This window comes from Erythrolamprus reginae, chromosome 2 (assembly GCF_031021105.1).
Source record: "Erythrolamprus reginae isolate rEryReg1 chromosome 2, rEryReg1.hap1, whole genome shotgun sequence".
Taxonomy (NCBI): Eukaryota; Metazoa; Chordata; class Lepidosauria; order Squamata; family Dipsadidae; genus Erythrolamprus; species Erythrolamprus reginae.
The window spans coordinates 10,284,854-10,301,919 of NC_091951.1; the positions used below are offsets into that span (position 1 = coordinate 10,284,854).

The following is a 17,066-nucleotide window of genomic DNA, read 5'->3' on the forward strand; positions in this document are numbered from 1 at the left end:
ACACTGGTCTAAAGCAAGGGTCTCCAACCTTGGCTACTTTAAGACCTGTGGACTTAAACTCCCAGAATTCCTCAGCCAGCAAAGTTGGCTGAGGAATTCTGGGAGCTGAAGTCCACATGTTTTAAAGCGGCCAAGTCTGGAGATCCCTTGTGTAAAGTAAAACATTTTAAATATCCATCCAGCCTAAATCGCCATATCAGTTCCACTATTTTAAAGTGTTAGCATTAAATAAAAAAGAAACCTACCCAGGTTTTCCTATAATTTTAGCCTGTGCTTTTAAAAAACAAAAAAATCCAAGCTCTTTGGGGGAGGGAGGGAATTGGACAAAATGAGCTAGCCATTATTAAATTCTCTGTTGAATTGGAATCAGCTATGACCACCTCATCCAGGGACCTAAGACTCCTCCAGGGAGAGACAGCACAGGTGAAAGTCACAGTCAAGGAGCATCATTTGGCCCTTGTTCTGCTCCTTGCCTTTGTCAACCAACAAAAAAAATCCCATGACAGAGAATTTGACATACAAAATCAACACCTCGAGGTTCAATTACTGCAACGCTGTCTACATGGGGCTACCTTTGAAAAGTGTTCGGAAACATCAGATCGTGCAGAACGCAGCCGCGAGAGCCGTTGTGGGGCTTCCAAGATTCGCCCACGTTTCTTCAACACTCCGTGGCTTGCATTGGCTGCCGATCAGTTTCCGGTCACAATTCAAAGTGTTGGTCATGACCTTTAAAGCCCTCCATGGCACCGGACCAGATTACCTCTGGAACCGCCTGCTACCGCACGAATCCCAGCGACCGATAAGGTCCCACAGAGTTGGCCTTCTCCGGGTCCTGTCAACTAAACAATGTCATTTGGCGGGGCCCAGGGGAAGAGCCTTCTCTGTGGCGGCCCCGGCCCTCTGGAACCAACTTCCCCCCGGAGATTAGAACTGCCCCCACCCTCCCTGTCTTTCGTAAACTACTCAAGACTCATTTATGCCGCCAGGCATGGGGGAGTTAAGATATTCCTTCCCCCTAGGCCATTACAAGTTATGCATGGTATGTTTGTGTATATGTTTGGTTTTATTATAAGGGTTTTTAGTTGTTTTATTGGATTTCTACATGCTGTTTTTATCATTGTTGTTAGATGCCCCGAGTCTGCGGAGAGGGGCGGCATACAAATCCAATAAATAATAATAACCTATTAGGGCACATATAAAATATTTTATTACCAGTAGATATAATATCAACAATTAGGGAACATATAATTAGACACAATGCAAAACAAAAATCAGTTGCAAAAATTCAAAGCAAGAATCATAATACAGCAATGGAAGAATGAGGGACCAAAGCTATAAAATAGATAGCAAGTTATCACTTAAAGGGAAATTCATATATCATGTTTTATAGCTGGCACCCAACTCCATTAATGATTTTCAAGAAGAAACAATGCAGGAACAGATTTTGAAAATGCCATGAAACCGAAGGAACACTTTGTTCTATATGGCAGAGACATCAAAAGTACAGAAAGTGCAATGCAAAAAATCTTGGGATTTAAATTTGAAAAAAATAAACAAAAACCCACAGCTGATCTTCTAGGGCTAATCACCTGGGGGGGGGGGAGCACAGGAAACCTCATCCTTTAATGAGATCTATGATGACAGCAGCAAGAACAAACTCAACTCAGCAGAAGAATCTGCTTCAGCTCTTGTAAAAGTGCCCAAGAACAGCAGGGTTGGGAGGGCCTGCCAAATACCCTGTTATACACTTCTCTTCTTAGTGTCGAGGTTATAAAAGTTTACGATACGGATTTATTTATTGGATTTGTATTTATTTATTTATTGGATTTGTATGCTGCCCCTCTCCATAGACTCGGGGCGGCTAACAACAATGATAAAAACAACATGTAACAATCCAATCCAATACTAAAATAACTAAAAAAACCCTTATTATAAAAACCAAACATACATACAAACATACCATGCTTAAATTGTTAAGGCCTAGGGGGAAAGAATATCTATAAAACTATACAATATTTGTAACAACTATTATAGAATAGAATAGAATTCTTTTATTGCCCAAGTGTGATTTGGACACACAAGGAATTTGTCTTTGGTTCCTAAGCTCTCAATGCACATAAAAGCTATAACTGATTAAATCTAAATCATCACCAACATTGGCACCTTTCAATCTTGAAAGACTGTAGCATCATGCTCTGGAATGAGTTCATAAAATGCTGTATGCAAAGCTGGAGAAACCTCTCTAGAGCACAAGACATAGGTAGGTTACTATGGAGGAGACACTCATAGAAACATAGAAGATTGACGGCAGAAAAAGACCTCATGGACCATCTAGTCTGCCCTCTACGACCTGTATTTTATCTTAGGATGGATATATGTTTATCTCAGGCATGTTTAAATTCAGTTACTGTGGATTTACCAACCACGTCTGCTGCAAGATTGTTCCAAGAATCTACTACTCTTTCAGTAAAATAATATCTTTTCACGTTGCTTCTGATCTTTTCCCAAACTAACCTCAGATTGTGCCCCCTTGTTCTTGTGTTCACTTTCCTATTAAAAACACTTCCCTCCTGAACATATTTAAATGTTTTGATCATGTCCCCCCCTTTCCCTTCTGTCCTCCAGACTATACAGATTGAGTTCATTAAGTCTTTCCTGATAAATTTTATGCTTAAGACCTTCCACCATTTTTTAGCCTGTCTTTGGACCCGTTCAATTTTATCAATATCTTTTTGTAAGTGAGGTCTCCAGAACTGAACACAGTATTCCAAATGTGGTCTCACCAGCGCTCTATATAGTGGGATCACAATCTCCCTCTTCCTGCTTGTGATACCTCTAGCTATGCAGCCAAGCATTCTACTTGCTTTCCCTACCGACTCTTACCCAAGCAGCATATCCCCACTCTCCACATCTCTGAAATAATCCAATGGAAAGCCAAAACCAATACAATTGGTTTCAGCTATATCACAGGAGTTACCAGAACATGGCTGTACAAGTCATGAACTGCTTCCGGGACTCCAGCTCCAGATTTTGACTCAAGGTTTACTCCTGAAGCCTTTTCCAATTATGGATATAGCCACTAGGCGGTGGAGGTTTGCAGTCAGAATTTCCCTTCTCCTAGAAGATGATTCTGCTGCTTTATCTACCGTTGGGATGTAGAGCCCTCTTCCGCCTCCAAAACCGTTGACCATTTTCTCCTGTTACCCTGGAAAGGGGCCCTTACAAGTTGCTACCAGCTGGGCCAGCTGATATATCTATATACAGCCTTCTGATTGTTAGGCCTATATACACTATATACATATACTGTACTATACACTATACAAATCATGATCATAGTCATCATAAAATACATTCATCATGAATCATAAGATACCACACAGTGAAAGTCATAACATAATAAATAAGCAATCAACATAACTGATTGCTCATTTAGTATCTTACATCACAATCAACTGCCTCAATGGTGCAGTGATTAGAGTGCAGTACTACAAGCTACTTCGGCTGATCAGTGGATGCCAGCAGTTTGGCAGGTCAAATCTCAGTAGGCTCAAGTTTGACTCATCCTTCCATCCTTCCAAGGTCGGTAAAATGAGGACCCAGATTGTTGGGGCCAATATGCTTACTCTCTGTAAACCACTTAGAGCAGGCTGTAAAGCACCGTGAAGCAGTATATAAATCTAAATGCTAAATAAACCACACCAGGAAAGTAAGTAAAACAATATCAATTGTAAAAATACAGGCAACAAAGTTATAGGTAGCCATAAGTAGAAAAGGGGATAAGTAATAGAAAAGATGAGAATAATCATAATAACAAAGTCTTATTAAATTGTTTGAGAGCCTTGTGGGAATTAGTTGTTTAGCAGTGATGGCATGGGTGGAAACTGTCCTTGTGTGTAGTTGTACCTCACAGCAATTTGCCTCCTTGCAGTTTTAATTTCACTTTCACTTTTAGCACAAGCAGCTAAGAGTTTCAGGCTGCAGTTATTGTCATAACCTATTGCTGTTTACCTGCAGCCTGAATCAGCTGATGGTCGGGAAGCTGATAATCATTTGCCTCTGCTAATCAGGCTCTGCACTGTTTGCTTCAAGAGGACAAATTTCTGGGAGGCAGAAGCCAAAGGGTGGGGGTAGCTGGGCGGGGCTACATTCCATGTATAAGTTGTAGCCAAGTTTTCACCCTCTTTTAGGGGGGAAAGGTGCATCTTATGCTCTAGAGCAGTGTTTCCCAACCTTGGCAACTTGAAGATATTTGGACTTCAACTCCCAGAATTCCCCAGCCAGCATTCACTGGCTGGGGAATTCTGGAAGTTGAAGTCCAAATATCTTCAAGTTGCTAAGGTTGGGAAACACTGCTCTAAAAAATAAAGTAGATGTTGTTCATCTCCATGTGCCTGTTGATGGCCAATTTGTCTACAGTAAGTAGCCTCCAGGAATTCTTAGTCATTTTTTGGATTTGGCTTGAACTCACAAGCTCACAGTCTCCCAGTTGCAACCATGGTTGAGTCTATCCCTGTATTGCGAAATTACGGTGTTTTCATCCTGTCGTCTGGCTGCTAGTTGGTGTTCATGGATGCTCTTTGTTCATCTTCTTCCTCTTTATTCTTTGCAGTGCTCTTACGGTACTGTCACGCCATGCCATGTTTTGTACTTTGGATGCCATTTTCCTTCTTGCCTGCACAATGGTGACACAGCGGCTCCTGGGTCACTCCGACTCCTTTGCACTCCATAGGATGGCTTGTGCTTCAAAGAGGAAAAAAGGGAGACAGTCAACACCTCCTTTGCATGGGGGGGGGCATGTTTCTTTTCTCCTCCCATCAGCTCTCCCCACCACTGCAACTTTCTGATGCAATATTAACCTAGCCAGATCTAAGAAACAGCAACTTTGACTGATCTTGAAAGGCCCAGCTGGTTCTGGCTGGGTTAGAGAATCACAAAGAAATCAAAAAGCCCATCCAGGAAGAAGGAAATGACAAAACATTTCTAAATTCTTGCTGAGAAAATTACCACGAAGTGCTGAGACTCAGTTGGTGAACCTCAGTTGAGGAGACATGTCCTGCATCCTCTCTCACTCTTGTGCCTCTGGAAAGAAGGAGGAGGAAGAAAAGAAGAAGAAGAAGAAGAAGAAGAAGAAGAAGAAGAAGAAGAAGAAGAAGAAAAGGAATCCTCAATCTGAGTATTGTATTAGCAGTTATGTGTTAGGAAAAACTTCAGAAGAGAAGGATTTAGGGGTAGTGATTTCTGACAGTCTCAAAATGGGTGAACACTGCAGTCAGGCAGTAGGGAAAGCAAGTAGGATGCTTGGCTGCATAGCTAGAGGTATAACAAGCAGGAAGAGGGAGATTGTGATCCCGCTATATAGAGCCCTGGTGAGACCACATTTGGAATACTGTGTTCAGTTCTGGAGACCTCACCTACAAAAAGATATTGACAAAATTGAATGGGTCCAAAGAAGAGCTACAAGAATGGTGGAAGGTCTTAAACATAAAGCCTATCAGGAAAGACCTAATGAACTCAATCTGTATAGTCTGGAGGACAGAAGGAAAAGGGGGGACATGATTGAAACATTTAAATATGTTAAAGGGTTGAATAAGGTCCAGGAGAGAAGTGCTTTTAATAGGAAAGTGAACACAAGAACAAGGGGGGCACAATCTGAGGTTAGTTGGGGGAAAGATCAGAAGCAACATGAGAAAATATTATTTTACTGAAAGAGTAGTAGATCCTTGGAACAAACTTCCAGCAGACGTGGTTGGTAAATCCACAGTAACTGAATTTAAACATGCCTGGGATAAACATATATCCATCCTAAGATAAAATAAGAAAATAGTATAAGGGCAGACTAGATGGACCATGAGGTCTTTTTCTGCCGTCAGACTTCTATGTTTCTATGTTTCTAAGAAGAGGAGGAAGAGGAGGAGAAGCTTCCCACATTGGACCTTCCTCCCTGTTCTTGCCTGTCCCCAGGTGTGATTGCAAGCAAGAACCCTGGACCATTTAAGGGACTTTTCCTGGACTCCTGAGCTGCTAATATTTGCTGCTCTGAAGGGAAATCCTCTGAGGCCAAAGAGGCTCCCTCGGAGACAAGAGGAATGTGGGGACTGCATTGAGATTTGCAAGAAGTGGAAAAATGGCTGCATATCATCTTCTTTTCTGACCCATGTTCAAAATGCAGTTTGTGGGGAAGGGTTTTGTAGAGGTCCTGGCTGCAACTCTTAGGGCGGCTCTCTCCTGTCTACACCAGCTCAGTCAACCCAGAAAGTCCCAGGGGTGGGGGGTGAGTTGGGGGTGTTTCTTTACTTACATATTGTGAAGAGAATCCCAAGTCCCAAGATGAGGGCAACACTCAGAGGAATTACCACAAGGATCAGCTTCTCTGTAGTTAGAGGGGGAGATAAGACATATCACATCAGCTCCTACATATATCATATCTTCCTACCTTTGCAGTCAAGTTACCACTTTCAACTCCCCTGGCAGAGATCTCAGCTGTGTTTCCATTCAAAGTCCAGGAAAGAAAGACCCCGACTTCATGGTGATAGAGAATAGTACTTTTACTCCACAAAAACTGATAGGAAAGCAAGATCTGAGACAAAAGTCACATAAATTGCATCCCAAATCCCACCCCACATAACTTCTCTGGGCAAATCATCCAATCCTGGCACCCCAAGATGTCATAGAGTAGAATAGAATAGAATTTTATTGGCCAAGTGTGATTGGGCACACAAGGAATTTGTCTTGGTGCATATGCTCTCAGCGAACATAAAAGAAAAAGATACATTTGTCAAAAATCATGTGGGCACATGTCCAGGTGCAGCCTGCACATCTGGTCTGTCAAAGCCATTGACCTTGAGCAGGCTGTAAACGTGTCCATGCAGCCTGGAAGTATGTGATGAGAACTTTCCTCCCTAAGCTCCTAATCAGACACATGAAGAGATATCTCCAGCAGAGCTTCCGCCCTACTCCCAAATACCTAATCTTCCCTCCTCCCCCTGTTTCTATAGCAGCCAAAGCAAGCAGGCAGTGTATAGGCTGACATCACTTATCTGGTATCGCTAAATGTAGGACTCTATTTCCTGTTCTGCACCTGAAAACGTGAGATGGTTCTGTTCTGCTCCCAGTTACGAACAGATCAAAACACAATGTTTGAATAAACTTAGTTTAATCCATAAACCACTGCTAATAACTGGTTAGCAGTGGAAACACACACACAAATAAAAAAAGCAATCATTTATTGCAAAATGTCAGCTGGTAATTAATCCATTAGCAGCTGGTGTAAGTCCAGATAGTCTTAACTCAAAGCAATGCAATTAGCTCTGGTTATCTCACATAATGTCCAAGGGCTTGGCAAAATGCCCAGGAGTCTTCCTTGATAAGAATCTTGAAGTAGAGAAACAGGGATTTATAAGACAATTCATGACAGAGACATAAGAGTAAACTATTGTTTCCTACAGCCTTTCAGATGCCCCTACTGTTTTTAAGTAGACTAGGGGAATGGCCAATTATCCCCCAGTCTTACTCCCTATTCTTCCTCTGGAGTAGCCATTCCTGTCTGTTGGCAGCTCTGTGGGTTTTTGCATCAAGAAGAGGAGAAGCTTCTTCCTTTCTGTCTGACTTGGGTGCCAGCTGCACAGCTGTTGGAGCATCACCAAGTCAGTGTCCTCTTGAACGAGATCCACTATCAGCTGCAGGGGCCACTTTTTAAATTTATATTTTTATTGATTTTTATAAAGATACACACAACATAAAATATAAAGATACACACAACATAAAACAAGTGTTTGTGAATTGTGCCCACCACCCGACAAACATTCACACCCCACCACCAAATCGGGGGTGTTTCTTGTATAAACCATTTTAACCCAAGAGCAAAGTATCTATTTACATATTATAAAGTGATTCCAATTTATTTCTTGTAGCTTGGTCTCAGATTCTACTTGCCATATATTGTCTTACCTTGTCCCATCGTCCCATCAATTGTCTCAAGTCAGTTTCATTAACCAAATTCATCCTTTTATCCATAATCTCAAATTGAATGTGGTCCAACATGTACCTATACCAATTTTGCATTGTCCATTTTGTTGCATCCTTCCAACCCAAGACTATTACCACCTGAGCGCTTTCTATCACTGCTTGTTTTATTTCTCTAAATTCTCCCATCGCATTACTTTTGACTAATACTGCCATTTCCTTAGTAATTATCCATTGTATATTTAACATTCTATTAATGTCCTCTTGCACTTTTTGCCAAAAATTCTGCACTATCGGGCATTCCCAAAACATGTGCATAAACACTCCTTTATCTTGACACCCATGCCAACAAATACCCTTAACATTCTGCTGAAAGTATGTGAGTTGAACGGGAGTATAATACCACTTATGTAATATTTTCCTTCTCATTTCCCTAACTCTTGTATTCTTAGTTTTCCTTATATTCTCCACTATATTTTTCATCTCTTGTACCTCTACTTTTGTCTCATTTTGCCACCTTTTAGTCAATCCTTGGATCACATCCCCGTCTGACTACAGGGGCTACTGGCAGGCCAGAACAGGTGCCCCTCCACAAAAACCATTTCAAACATTGGTGAAAAATCTACTTCTACACATCACAACCTCTTAAGTCTCTCACCTATATCCTCGAAAGCCAAGATCAGGGGCTCCTGCAAGCCCTTGTGCTCCAGGCGACACCGAAAATGGTTCCTCTCCTTGGGGTCAATCTCAATGCTGAGCTGGACATAATAGGTCCCATCTGAGTTGGGGGCCAGGTTCCTTTGGATGGTCTCGTTCTGGCAGGCCTCTCTGTCCCTTGTCCAGGTTGTCCGGATCTCCTTCGGGTAGAAGCCAAAGGCCTGGCAGATGAGGACCTCCAGGCTGTCATCCACCACTTTGCGAGTCACCTCCCCTATTGGGGGCTCTGCAGAAACAGCAAAAATGGGATTCTGGGGATTATGAGAGTTTCTGGCAAGGGGATTGAATTAGCAGTGACCTCACCTGGCCATCCTCTCCCACGGCTCCCTCTCAGCCTGTGGGAGCTCTTAAAATGGGCTTTTGGAATTAGTTAGTTAGTTAGTTAGTTAGTTAGTTAGTTAGTTAGTTAGTTAGTTAGTTAGTAGATTTGTATGCTGCCCCTCTCCGAAGACTGGACTGATGCAATTTTAAGCCCCTCAAATGAATTTGTTCAGATAGTTCAGATGGAAACCAAGAATAGACCGATTACTGTATTTTTTCAGAGTATAAGACACACATATTCCCCTCCTAAATGGATGATTGGTTTTTAAATGAATTGGGGTTTTAGAACATGATTCTTGTTAGAGTTTTACGTGATTTTAGATTTGATATTTTTTAGTATTTTAAATGTTAGATTTCTCACATATTTTGCATTTGCCTTGCTGTAAGCCACCCTGAGTCTCAAGAGAAGGGCGGCATAGAAATCAATCAATCAATCGAACAAACAATCAAACAAACAATTGAACAAACAAACAAACAAACAAACAAACATGAATGAGGGTGAAAATCCTGTGCATCTTATATGCCAAATGTGGCATGCCCAGTCTTTCAAATGGAGCTTTCAGAGACTGAAACAGCCTCTCAAATGGAGCTTTGCAAGACTGAAAAAACAGCCTCTCAAATGGAGATTTGCAGGACTGAAAAAACAGCCTCTCAAATGGAGCTTTGCAAGACTGAAAAAACAGCCTCTCAAATGGAGATTTGCAGGACTGAAAAAACAACCTCTCAAATGGAGCTTTGCAAGACTGAAAAAACAGCCTCTCAAATGGAGATTTGCAGGACTGAAAAAACAGCCTCTCAAATGGAGCTTTGCAAGACTGAAAAAACAGCCTCTCAAATGGAGATTTACAAGACTGAAAAAACAGCCTCTCAAATGGAGATTTGCAGGACTGAAAAAACAGCCTCTCAAATGGAGCTTTGCAAGGCTGAAAAAACAGCCTCTCAAATGGAGCTTTGCAAGACAGAAAAAACAACCTCTCAAATGGAGCTTTGCAAGACTGAAAAAACAGCCTCTCAAATGGAGATTTGCAGGACTGAAAAAACAGCCTCTCAAATGGAGCTTTGCAAGACTGAAAAAACAGCCTCTCAAATGGAGCTTTGCAAGACTGAAAAAACAACCTCTCAAATGGAGCTTTGCAAGGCTGAAAAAACAGCCTCTCAAATGGAGATTTGCAAGGCTGAAAAAACAACCTCTCAAATGGAGATTTGCAAGGCTAATATACCTATTCCAACCTGTTTCATAAGGAAGCTAGCCAGATGGATGCTGGTAGACAGATTTTTTTTTCTTATTTTCCTCCCCAAAAACTAAGGTGTGTTTTACACTCCAGTGTGTCCTATATTCCAAAAAATATGCCCAAAGACAGGACCATCCATTTCTTCTGCTTTGCAAGACTTTCCCAGGGAAATAGAAGGAGATCTTCAGCATTAATTCCTTGCTCACTTTATTTTTTCTAAACATGCTAACTTTGGTAGGTCAATTTTCATTCTGTAATGCAATGTGGGATAATTCCTGACCCTTTTCTATCAATGTTTTAAAAGGTGGCTTACTGATTAGGATAGAAACAATATGAGGAGGGGGACTCTATAAAAACATGCTCAATGGAGACTCCTTTTGCCACTTACCGATTCTCTGTTGAGTCTTGTTTTTGTAGGAGAGATATCTCTGCAGCCACTCAATGCAGGTCTCCTCCAGGAAGAATTTGTTTCTCTCAGACCACCCAGGATCATCCTCCCACTCCTCCTTGAACTTCTGGGCCTGGGGCTGAGCTGCCACCCAGGTGAGGGTCTCCTTGTCAAAGCTGATGAAGTCCCTCCCATCGTAGCCATAGCAGAAAAACCCTCCTTTGCTCCCATCTTCCATGATCTCACAGCCCAAAACCGCCTGCCAGGTGTGAAGCCCTGAAGGAGATGCAGAAGGGGTTGGTGTGAATGAAGAGGATACAGGGTTCCTCTCCTAGACAGCATCAGAATCTCAACTAGCAAATGCTCTGTCCTACACATTGGGAAGAAGAATCTGAACTCCAAATACGAACTGAATAATCAAATTATCACAGATAATCCCCACTCGGTTAAAGACCTTGGTATACTAATAACAAAAGATTTAAGTGCCAAAGCCCACTGCAACAATATAGCCAAGAATGCTTCAAGAGTTGTAAACCTAATCCTACGTAGCTTCTGCTCTGGCAATCTCACACTACTTACCAGAGCTTACAAAACTTTTGCCAGACCCATCCTCGAATACAGCTCATCTGTTTGGAACCCATATCGCATCTCAGACATTAACACCCTTGAAAATGTCCAAAGCCACTTCACCAGAAGAGCTCTTCACTCCTCCATTCAAAATTGAATACCCTACGAGACTAGACTTTCAATCCTGGGCTTAGAAAGTTTAGAACTAAGATGCCTTAAACAAGATCTAAGTATTGCCCACAAGATCATATGCTGCAACATCCTGCCAGTCGGCGACTAATTCATCTTCAACCACAACAACACAAGAACACAGAACAGATTTAAACTTAATATTAACCGCTCCAAATGTGAGTGTAAAAAATATGACTTCAGTAACCGAGTTTTTGAAGCATGGAACTCATTTCCGGACTCCATAGTGTCATCCCCAAATCCCCAACACTTTACCCTTAGATTATCTACAGTTGACCTATCCAGATTCCTAAGAGGTCAGTAAGGGGCGAGTACAAGTGCACTAGAGTGCCTTCCGTCCCCTGTCCTATTGCTCTCCTATATCTCCTATACCTTTCTTCTATTCCTATATCTCTTCTTCTATTCTTTCATTGAGGATGGTGTATGTGTGTGGCGGGGTGTTTTTCTTTTTCACGAAAGAAAATCTCCTGCAACCAATGGGGGTCAAGGATGACACTGCCTCTGCTCACCTTTAACCTGCTGGTTCCGTTTTGGAAATTTCTGGTCAGTCCTGAAGACCCACTCAGGAGAAAGAAAGGCCTCCTTCTCCACCTCCTCCATCCAGGGCACCAAAGGCTCCATCTTCCTGGTGAGGCTGTCAAAGCGAGCGATGGGCTGGTCATCCAGGTAGCTCCTAATGGAGAACTGGGACAGTCCCCAGCTGGACTTTGGCAGATGCAGGTAGAAGTAGCACAGGGAGTGCGAGGGAGAGCCTAGCAAGTGGGAGAGAAAAGAGTAGAATTGGAGGGTCTGCCCTGCAGCTCCATCCCCTCTAAGATCTTATAGGCTCTTGTCTGTCTAATATGCTCCTTCTGCTCTTTTGGACCCTTGGGGTTCCCAGCCTGAAGTTTGAGGGCCTGATCTCCTTGGCAAACCCACCCCCCATACACATTTCTGCCCATAAATAAAGGGCTTCGAAAATTTTTACTACCACACTGTGGGTGTGGCTTATGCATTTTCTTTCAACACCATTCAGTGCAAATTGGGTGCTTTGGGGGTAGGGCTACATTTTTTTCTTTTTTAAAAAAATATTTTTTATTAATTTTCTCAAACAAACATAACAAACACAACATATAACATTTAGTGGAGCTACAGTCGCTCCGCTGAAAATAGAAGTCTTCATTATATAAAAAGAAGAAAGATTTTATTGTTGTTTAACACCGTCTACAAAATATATAAAAATATCTATTATAAGACACTACATAAAAACACATCTAAAAGTTTATAAGGATATATATAGAAATTCTTAAATTGTAGATTAAATCAAACTAAAATAAAGAAGATAAGAGAAAAAGAAATTACATTTATATTAAAAATTATCACAACCTAATATTTATCTATCTATCTATCTATCTATCTATCTATCTATCTATCTATCTATCTATCTATCTATCTATCTATCTATCGGATTTGTATGCCGCCCCTCTCCGTAGACTCTTAAGTTCAAATTTTCAAAGTAATATAACAACAAGCTTATCTCTTTTTCTTTTTATCTCACCAAGTATATACCTTCTGCCAGATATCATAAAATTCTGAGTCTTGATTCATGTTTTCTACCCCACTGAGTCCCCCCCCTCAGGGCAGCGGCCCACCCCTGCTGCCCACCCCCGGAAGAGTCAGATAGGCTCTATTTGCATGGAAAGTAACAACAGAGTTGCAGAACTGACCGCTCCCCAGAGAGGAAACTTATCCAAAGGAGGGGAAAGTTTGCTGACCAAGGAGGAGCCTGATGAAATGTAAGGACCTCCTGGCCCATTGCCCAGAAAGGAGAAAGAAGGACGCTTGAAGGACAGAAGGGCTGAGGTGTGAAACCTCTCTTTTCACTGTTTCCCCCTCCCCCACGTCGCAAACTCACCGTGAAAAGCCCCAAGCACGAATGACCCCAGCGCCGTCCCCAAGACAAAGAGGGGCGCCTGGTGCAGCGGCATCGCCCTCCAACAACGCGAGCCTTTGCACCTGCCTCCTGTTAAGGACAAGTCGCTTAGGCGCCGGCCCAGCTCGGGTCCCGTCCGGATCCTCAGAAAAGGTCCAACTCTGCCAAAATTCTCCGGGTCTGCGGAAGAAGAGAGAAAACTGCGCTACTCCCTTGCAATCTCCTGGAGGAAGGAGGGGGGGGGAGGGAGGAGAGGGTGTGTGTGTGAGAGAGAGAGACAGACAAATACAGAGAGAGAGAGGGAGGGAAAGAGAGGGAGAGAAAAAACACACAGAGAGAGTGGGAGAGAACGACAGAGAGAGAGGGAGGGAAAGAGAGGGGGAGAAGAGACACAGAGAGGGGGGAGAGAAAGACACACACAGAGAGAGGGGGAAAGAGATGGCGAAAAAGACACAGAGAGAGGGGGAGAGAGAAAGACATAGAGGGAGAGCGAGAGAGAGAGGGAAAGAGAGGGGAGAAGAGACACAGAGAGAGGAGGAGAGAGAAAGACACAGAGAGAAAGAGAGGGGGGAAAGAGAGGGGGAGAAGAGACACAGAGAGAAGGGGAGAGAGAAAGAGAGAAAGACACAGAGAGAGAGGGGGGAGAAGAGACACAGAGAGAGTGAGGGGGGGAGAGAGGGGGAGAAGAGACACAGAGAGAGGGGGAGAGAGAAAGGCACACAGAGAGAGACAGATACAGAGCGGAAAGGAAAGGAAGTGGTACAGTATATGAAATGCTGCCCTCAATCGGACCCCACTTCCTTCCTCCGAGGGCCCTGAGAGACTCGTAAAAGAGCCGCGCTCCCCCCCCCCCCCCTTTATGCTTCTCACCTAGCAGCCCCCGACACGCCGAGCTCAGGAGCAAAGAGCGGCAAAATGAGCACTTGCAGCTGAAATTGCACACACCCTCGCCCCACCCACTCCGAGCTCCTTTGAAGTTCCCGCTTGGGTTCGCTAGGGAAGTAATAAAAGTTTGTTTTTTGTGGCAATAAAAAGCGAAAAATCGATGAGAAGCCGCAACTGTTTATCTTTAACCTTTCCCGCAACAGTTAAGCAGATCTTTGCAGGGTTCCCTTGAGTAGCATTTGTTCGGGGTCAAGGGAAAAGGAGGGTTTGCCTTCTCTTTCTACTCAAGATCCCCGTGTACAATTGGGGGGCCACTGCCTGACACAGAATGCTGGACCCAATGGGCTTTGGCCCGATTCAGCTTGGCTCTTCTTAGGTTCTTAGCTAAATGAGTTTTGCCCCATTTTATCATTTTCCTCAGCTCATTCATTGAATATTGCTGCAGTTATTGATTAAGATCAATAACACGGTCGTTAAGTGAATCTGGCTTCCCCCTTGACTTTGCTGGTCTGAAGGTCGCAAAAGGGGATCCTGTAACCCAGGGAAATGTGAAGTAGTGGCCAAGAATCCTAATGGAAATCACGTGACCATGGGTATGCTGCAACGGTCATATGTGTGGAAAGGGTCACTCATAAGTCCCTTTTTTGTCCCATTGTAACTTGGAGCGGTCAACAAACGCACCGATATAAGTTGAGGGCTATCTATAGTAGTGTTTCCCAACCTCGGCAACCTGAAGATATTTGGACTTCAAATCCCAGAATTCCCCAGCCAGCATTCGTTGAAGTCCAGATATCTTCAAGTGGCCAAGGTTGGGAAACACTGATCAAATAGAGTACGCATTCCCCGGGGAGGCAGCGGGGCTTGTTAGCTTCCAGGAGGGAAACGGAGGGCGACGAGGCTCCTGGGACACAAACGCTTGCAGAGCCGCCTTGGCGGCGGAAGGAGGCAAGAACCGGCTTATCTGTGGAGGAAGCACCGAAAGGAGGCGCAGAGTCGGGAGACGAGAAGCGCGGCAAGTAGCAGGGAGCTCCGCGCCGGGGGGGTGGGGGTTAGGACATTTAACCTCGCCAGTTGGCTGAAGCTCTTTCCTCCGCAGCAGCTGATCGGCTGCTGCCTTCTCTCCCTCGCCCAAAGGCCCCGAGCTCTTGGCCCCTGCCCTTTGGTCACAAAAATCCAAATTCAGCAACAGCCTTTTGGCCACATGGGACACTTCGCCACCATCCAATCAGAACAGTTGTTACAAAATACTACTTTTGGAAGGAAAGAATGGGACAGTTTGCTCTTTCATATACAAACACACACATTGAATGATAGAGAGGGAAGGGACCTCGGTGGCCATCTAGTCTAACCTGACCCCCCTTCTCATTCAGGAGACTTACAGAATGATAGAGAGGGAAGGGACCTTGGTGGCCATCTAGTCTGACCCCCAGCTCAAGCAGGAGAATGAAACAGAATGATAGAGAGAGAGGAGACCTCAGAGACCATCTAGTCCAACCCTCTTCGCAAGCAGGAGAAAGTAATGATAAAAAAGACAATAGGGCAGTAGGACAGGGATGGTAGGTACAACGGTGTGCTTATGCATGCCACTTACAGACCACATTTTGACAAACAAACAAAAAAAAACCAAAGGAGGGGGAGTCATCATAAGACTGTCACACAACCTCACCTGGTCCAGAAAAGTATTGTGGTCCATAGCCGTTGTGAGTGAGCTCTGCTACTATATTTCCTACCCTCTGTAGCGGTAAAACCACCCAGCTGGAGAGGAGCTGAAGGGGGTTTATTGGAAAGATTAGAGTCACTGATCCCTCACACCTGGAGCAAGTCAAATGGAGGCATCTCAAAGGTGTATGTCAAAGGTTCGATCAAAGAAATGCAGAGCGTGCTCCCTCCACTTGGAAAGAAAACAAATTACTTGAAAGTAACTCAAGGATGGATTGTGTTGTATGATTTTTAAATGATGGGTTTTTAGATACTTTTTTTAAATATTAGATTTGTTACATTGTATACTGTTATTATTACTGTTGTGAGCCACCCAGAGTCTGCGGAGAGGGGCGGCATACAAATCTAAATAATAATAATAATAATAATAATAATAATAATAATAATAATAATAATAATAATAATAATAATAATAATAATGGCTGAAATGGTCTCTGGGATGAAGAACCTTTTGAAAAGTCACAATGCTGGGAAACTCTTTGATAAGTGCAATCGATTCAACTGATTGATACATACGTTTGTTATATTAGATCAATTCCCATAGATTAACAACAGGGACTGTTTTTCTTTTTTGGCATCGGGCATTTCTAAATTTAATTAATTTTAATTAATTTTAATTTATTGATTAATTAAATTTTTAATTTATTTATTTTGTCAAACAATTATAGGGTGATAATTTGTACAAATTAAACATTAGATAAGTGATGACAAAAAAGTAACAAAAGAAGACAATAGGACAGGGACGGTAGGCACAGTGGTGCGCTTATGCACGCCCCTTACTGACCTCTTAGAAAGGGGGAGAGATCAATTGCAGATAGTCTAAGGTTAAAGGTTTTGGGGTTAGGAGTAGAAACCACAGAATTAGGTAGTGCATTCCAGGCGTTGATTACTCTGCTGCTGAAGTCGTATTTTTTGCAATCAAGTTTGGAACGGTTGATATTTAGTTTAAATCGATTCCGTGCTCATGTGTTGTTGCGGTTGAAGGTGAAGTAGTCGTTAACAGGACATTTTGGTATATGATTTTATGAACCATAATTAAGTCGGAATGGAGATGACAGAGTTGTAAGTTGTCTAAACCAGTTGTAAGTTGGCGCAGTAAGATATTTTGTTGTGAGAAGAGGAATGAAGGACTCTTCTTGTGAAATATTTCTGGACTCTCTCAATTGTGCTGATG

At 42.9% G+C, this 17,066-nt stretch overlaps 2 protein-coding genes across 2 annotated transcripts in view; both read right to left on the reverse strand.

Moving 5' to 3' along the window:
• The window catches only part of LOC139159129 (major histocompatibility complex class I-related gene protein-like), a 137,885-nt gene that overhangs the window by 106,866 nt on the left and 13,953 nt on the right, over positions 1 to 17,066 (reverse strand). The window lies entirely within an intron of this gene.
• Positions 4,323 to 14,206, reverse strand: LOC139159687 (major histocompatibility complex class I-related gene protein-like). Its single transcript, XM_070737012.1, has 7 exons — positions 14,159 to 14,206; positions 13,271 to 13,468; positions 11,886 to 12,128; positions 10,621 to 10,896; positions 8,621 to 8,905; positions 6,299 to 6,370; positions 4,323 to 4,740 (listed from the first exon to the last, which is right to left on the reverse strand). The coding sequence occupies exons 2-7, from the start codon at positions 13,341 to 13,343 to the stop codon at positions 4,703 to 4,705; spliced, it is 987 nt and encodes a 328-aa protein (XP_070593113.1). The 5' UTR covers positions 13,344 to 13,468; positions 14,159 to 14,206; the 3' UTR covers positions 4,323 to 4,702.

Bases quoted from the DNA above. Each gene is read 5' to 3' on its own strand.
- LOC139159687 (XM_070737012.1), bottom strand. From the start codon at position 13,343: ATGCCGCTGCACCAGGCGCCCCTCTTTGTCTTGGGGACGGCGCTGGGG. The intron at 8,906-10,620 runs GTAAGTGGCAAA...CTGTTTCTGCAG, and splicing joins CAAGACTCAACAGAGAATCG to AGCCCCCAATAGGGGAGGTG. The intron at 6,371-8,620 runs GTGAGAGACTTA...CTCTAACTACAG, and splicing joins CTTGGCTTTCGAGGATATAG to AGAAGCTGATCCTTGTGGTA.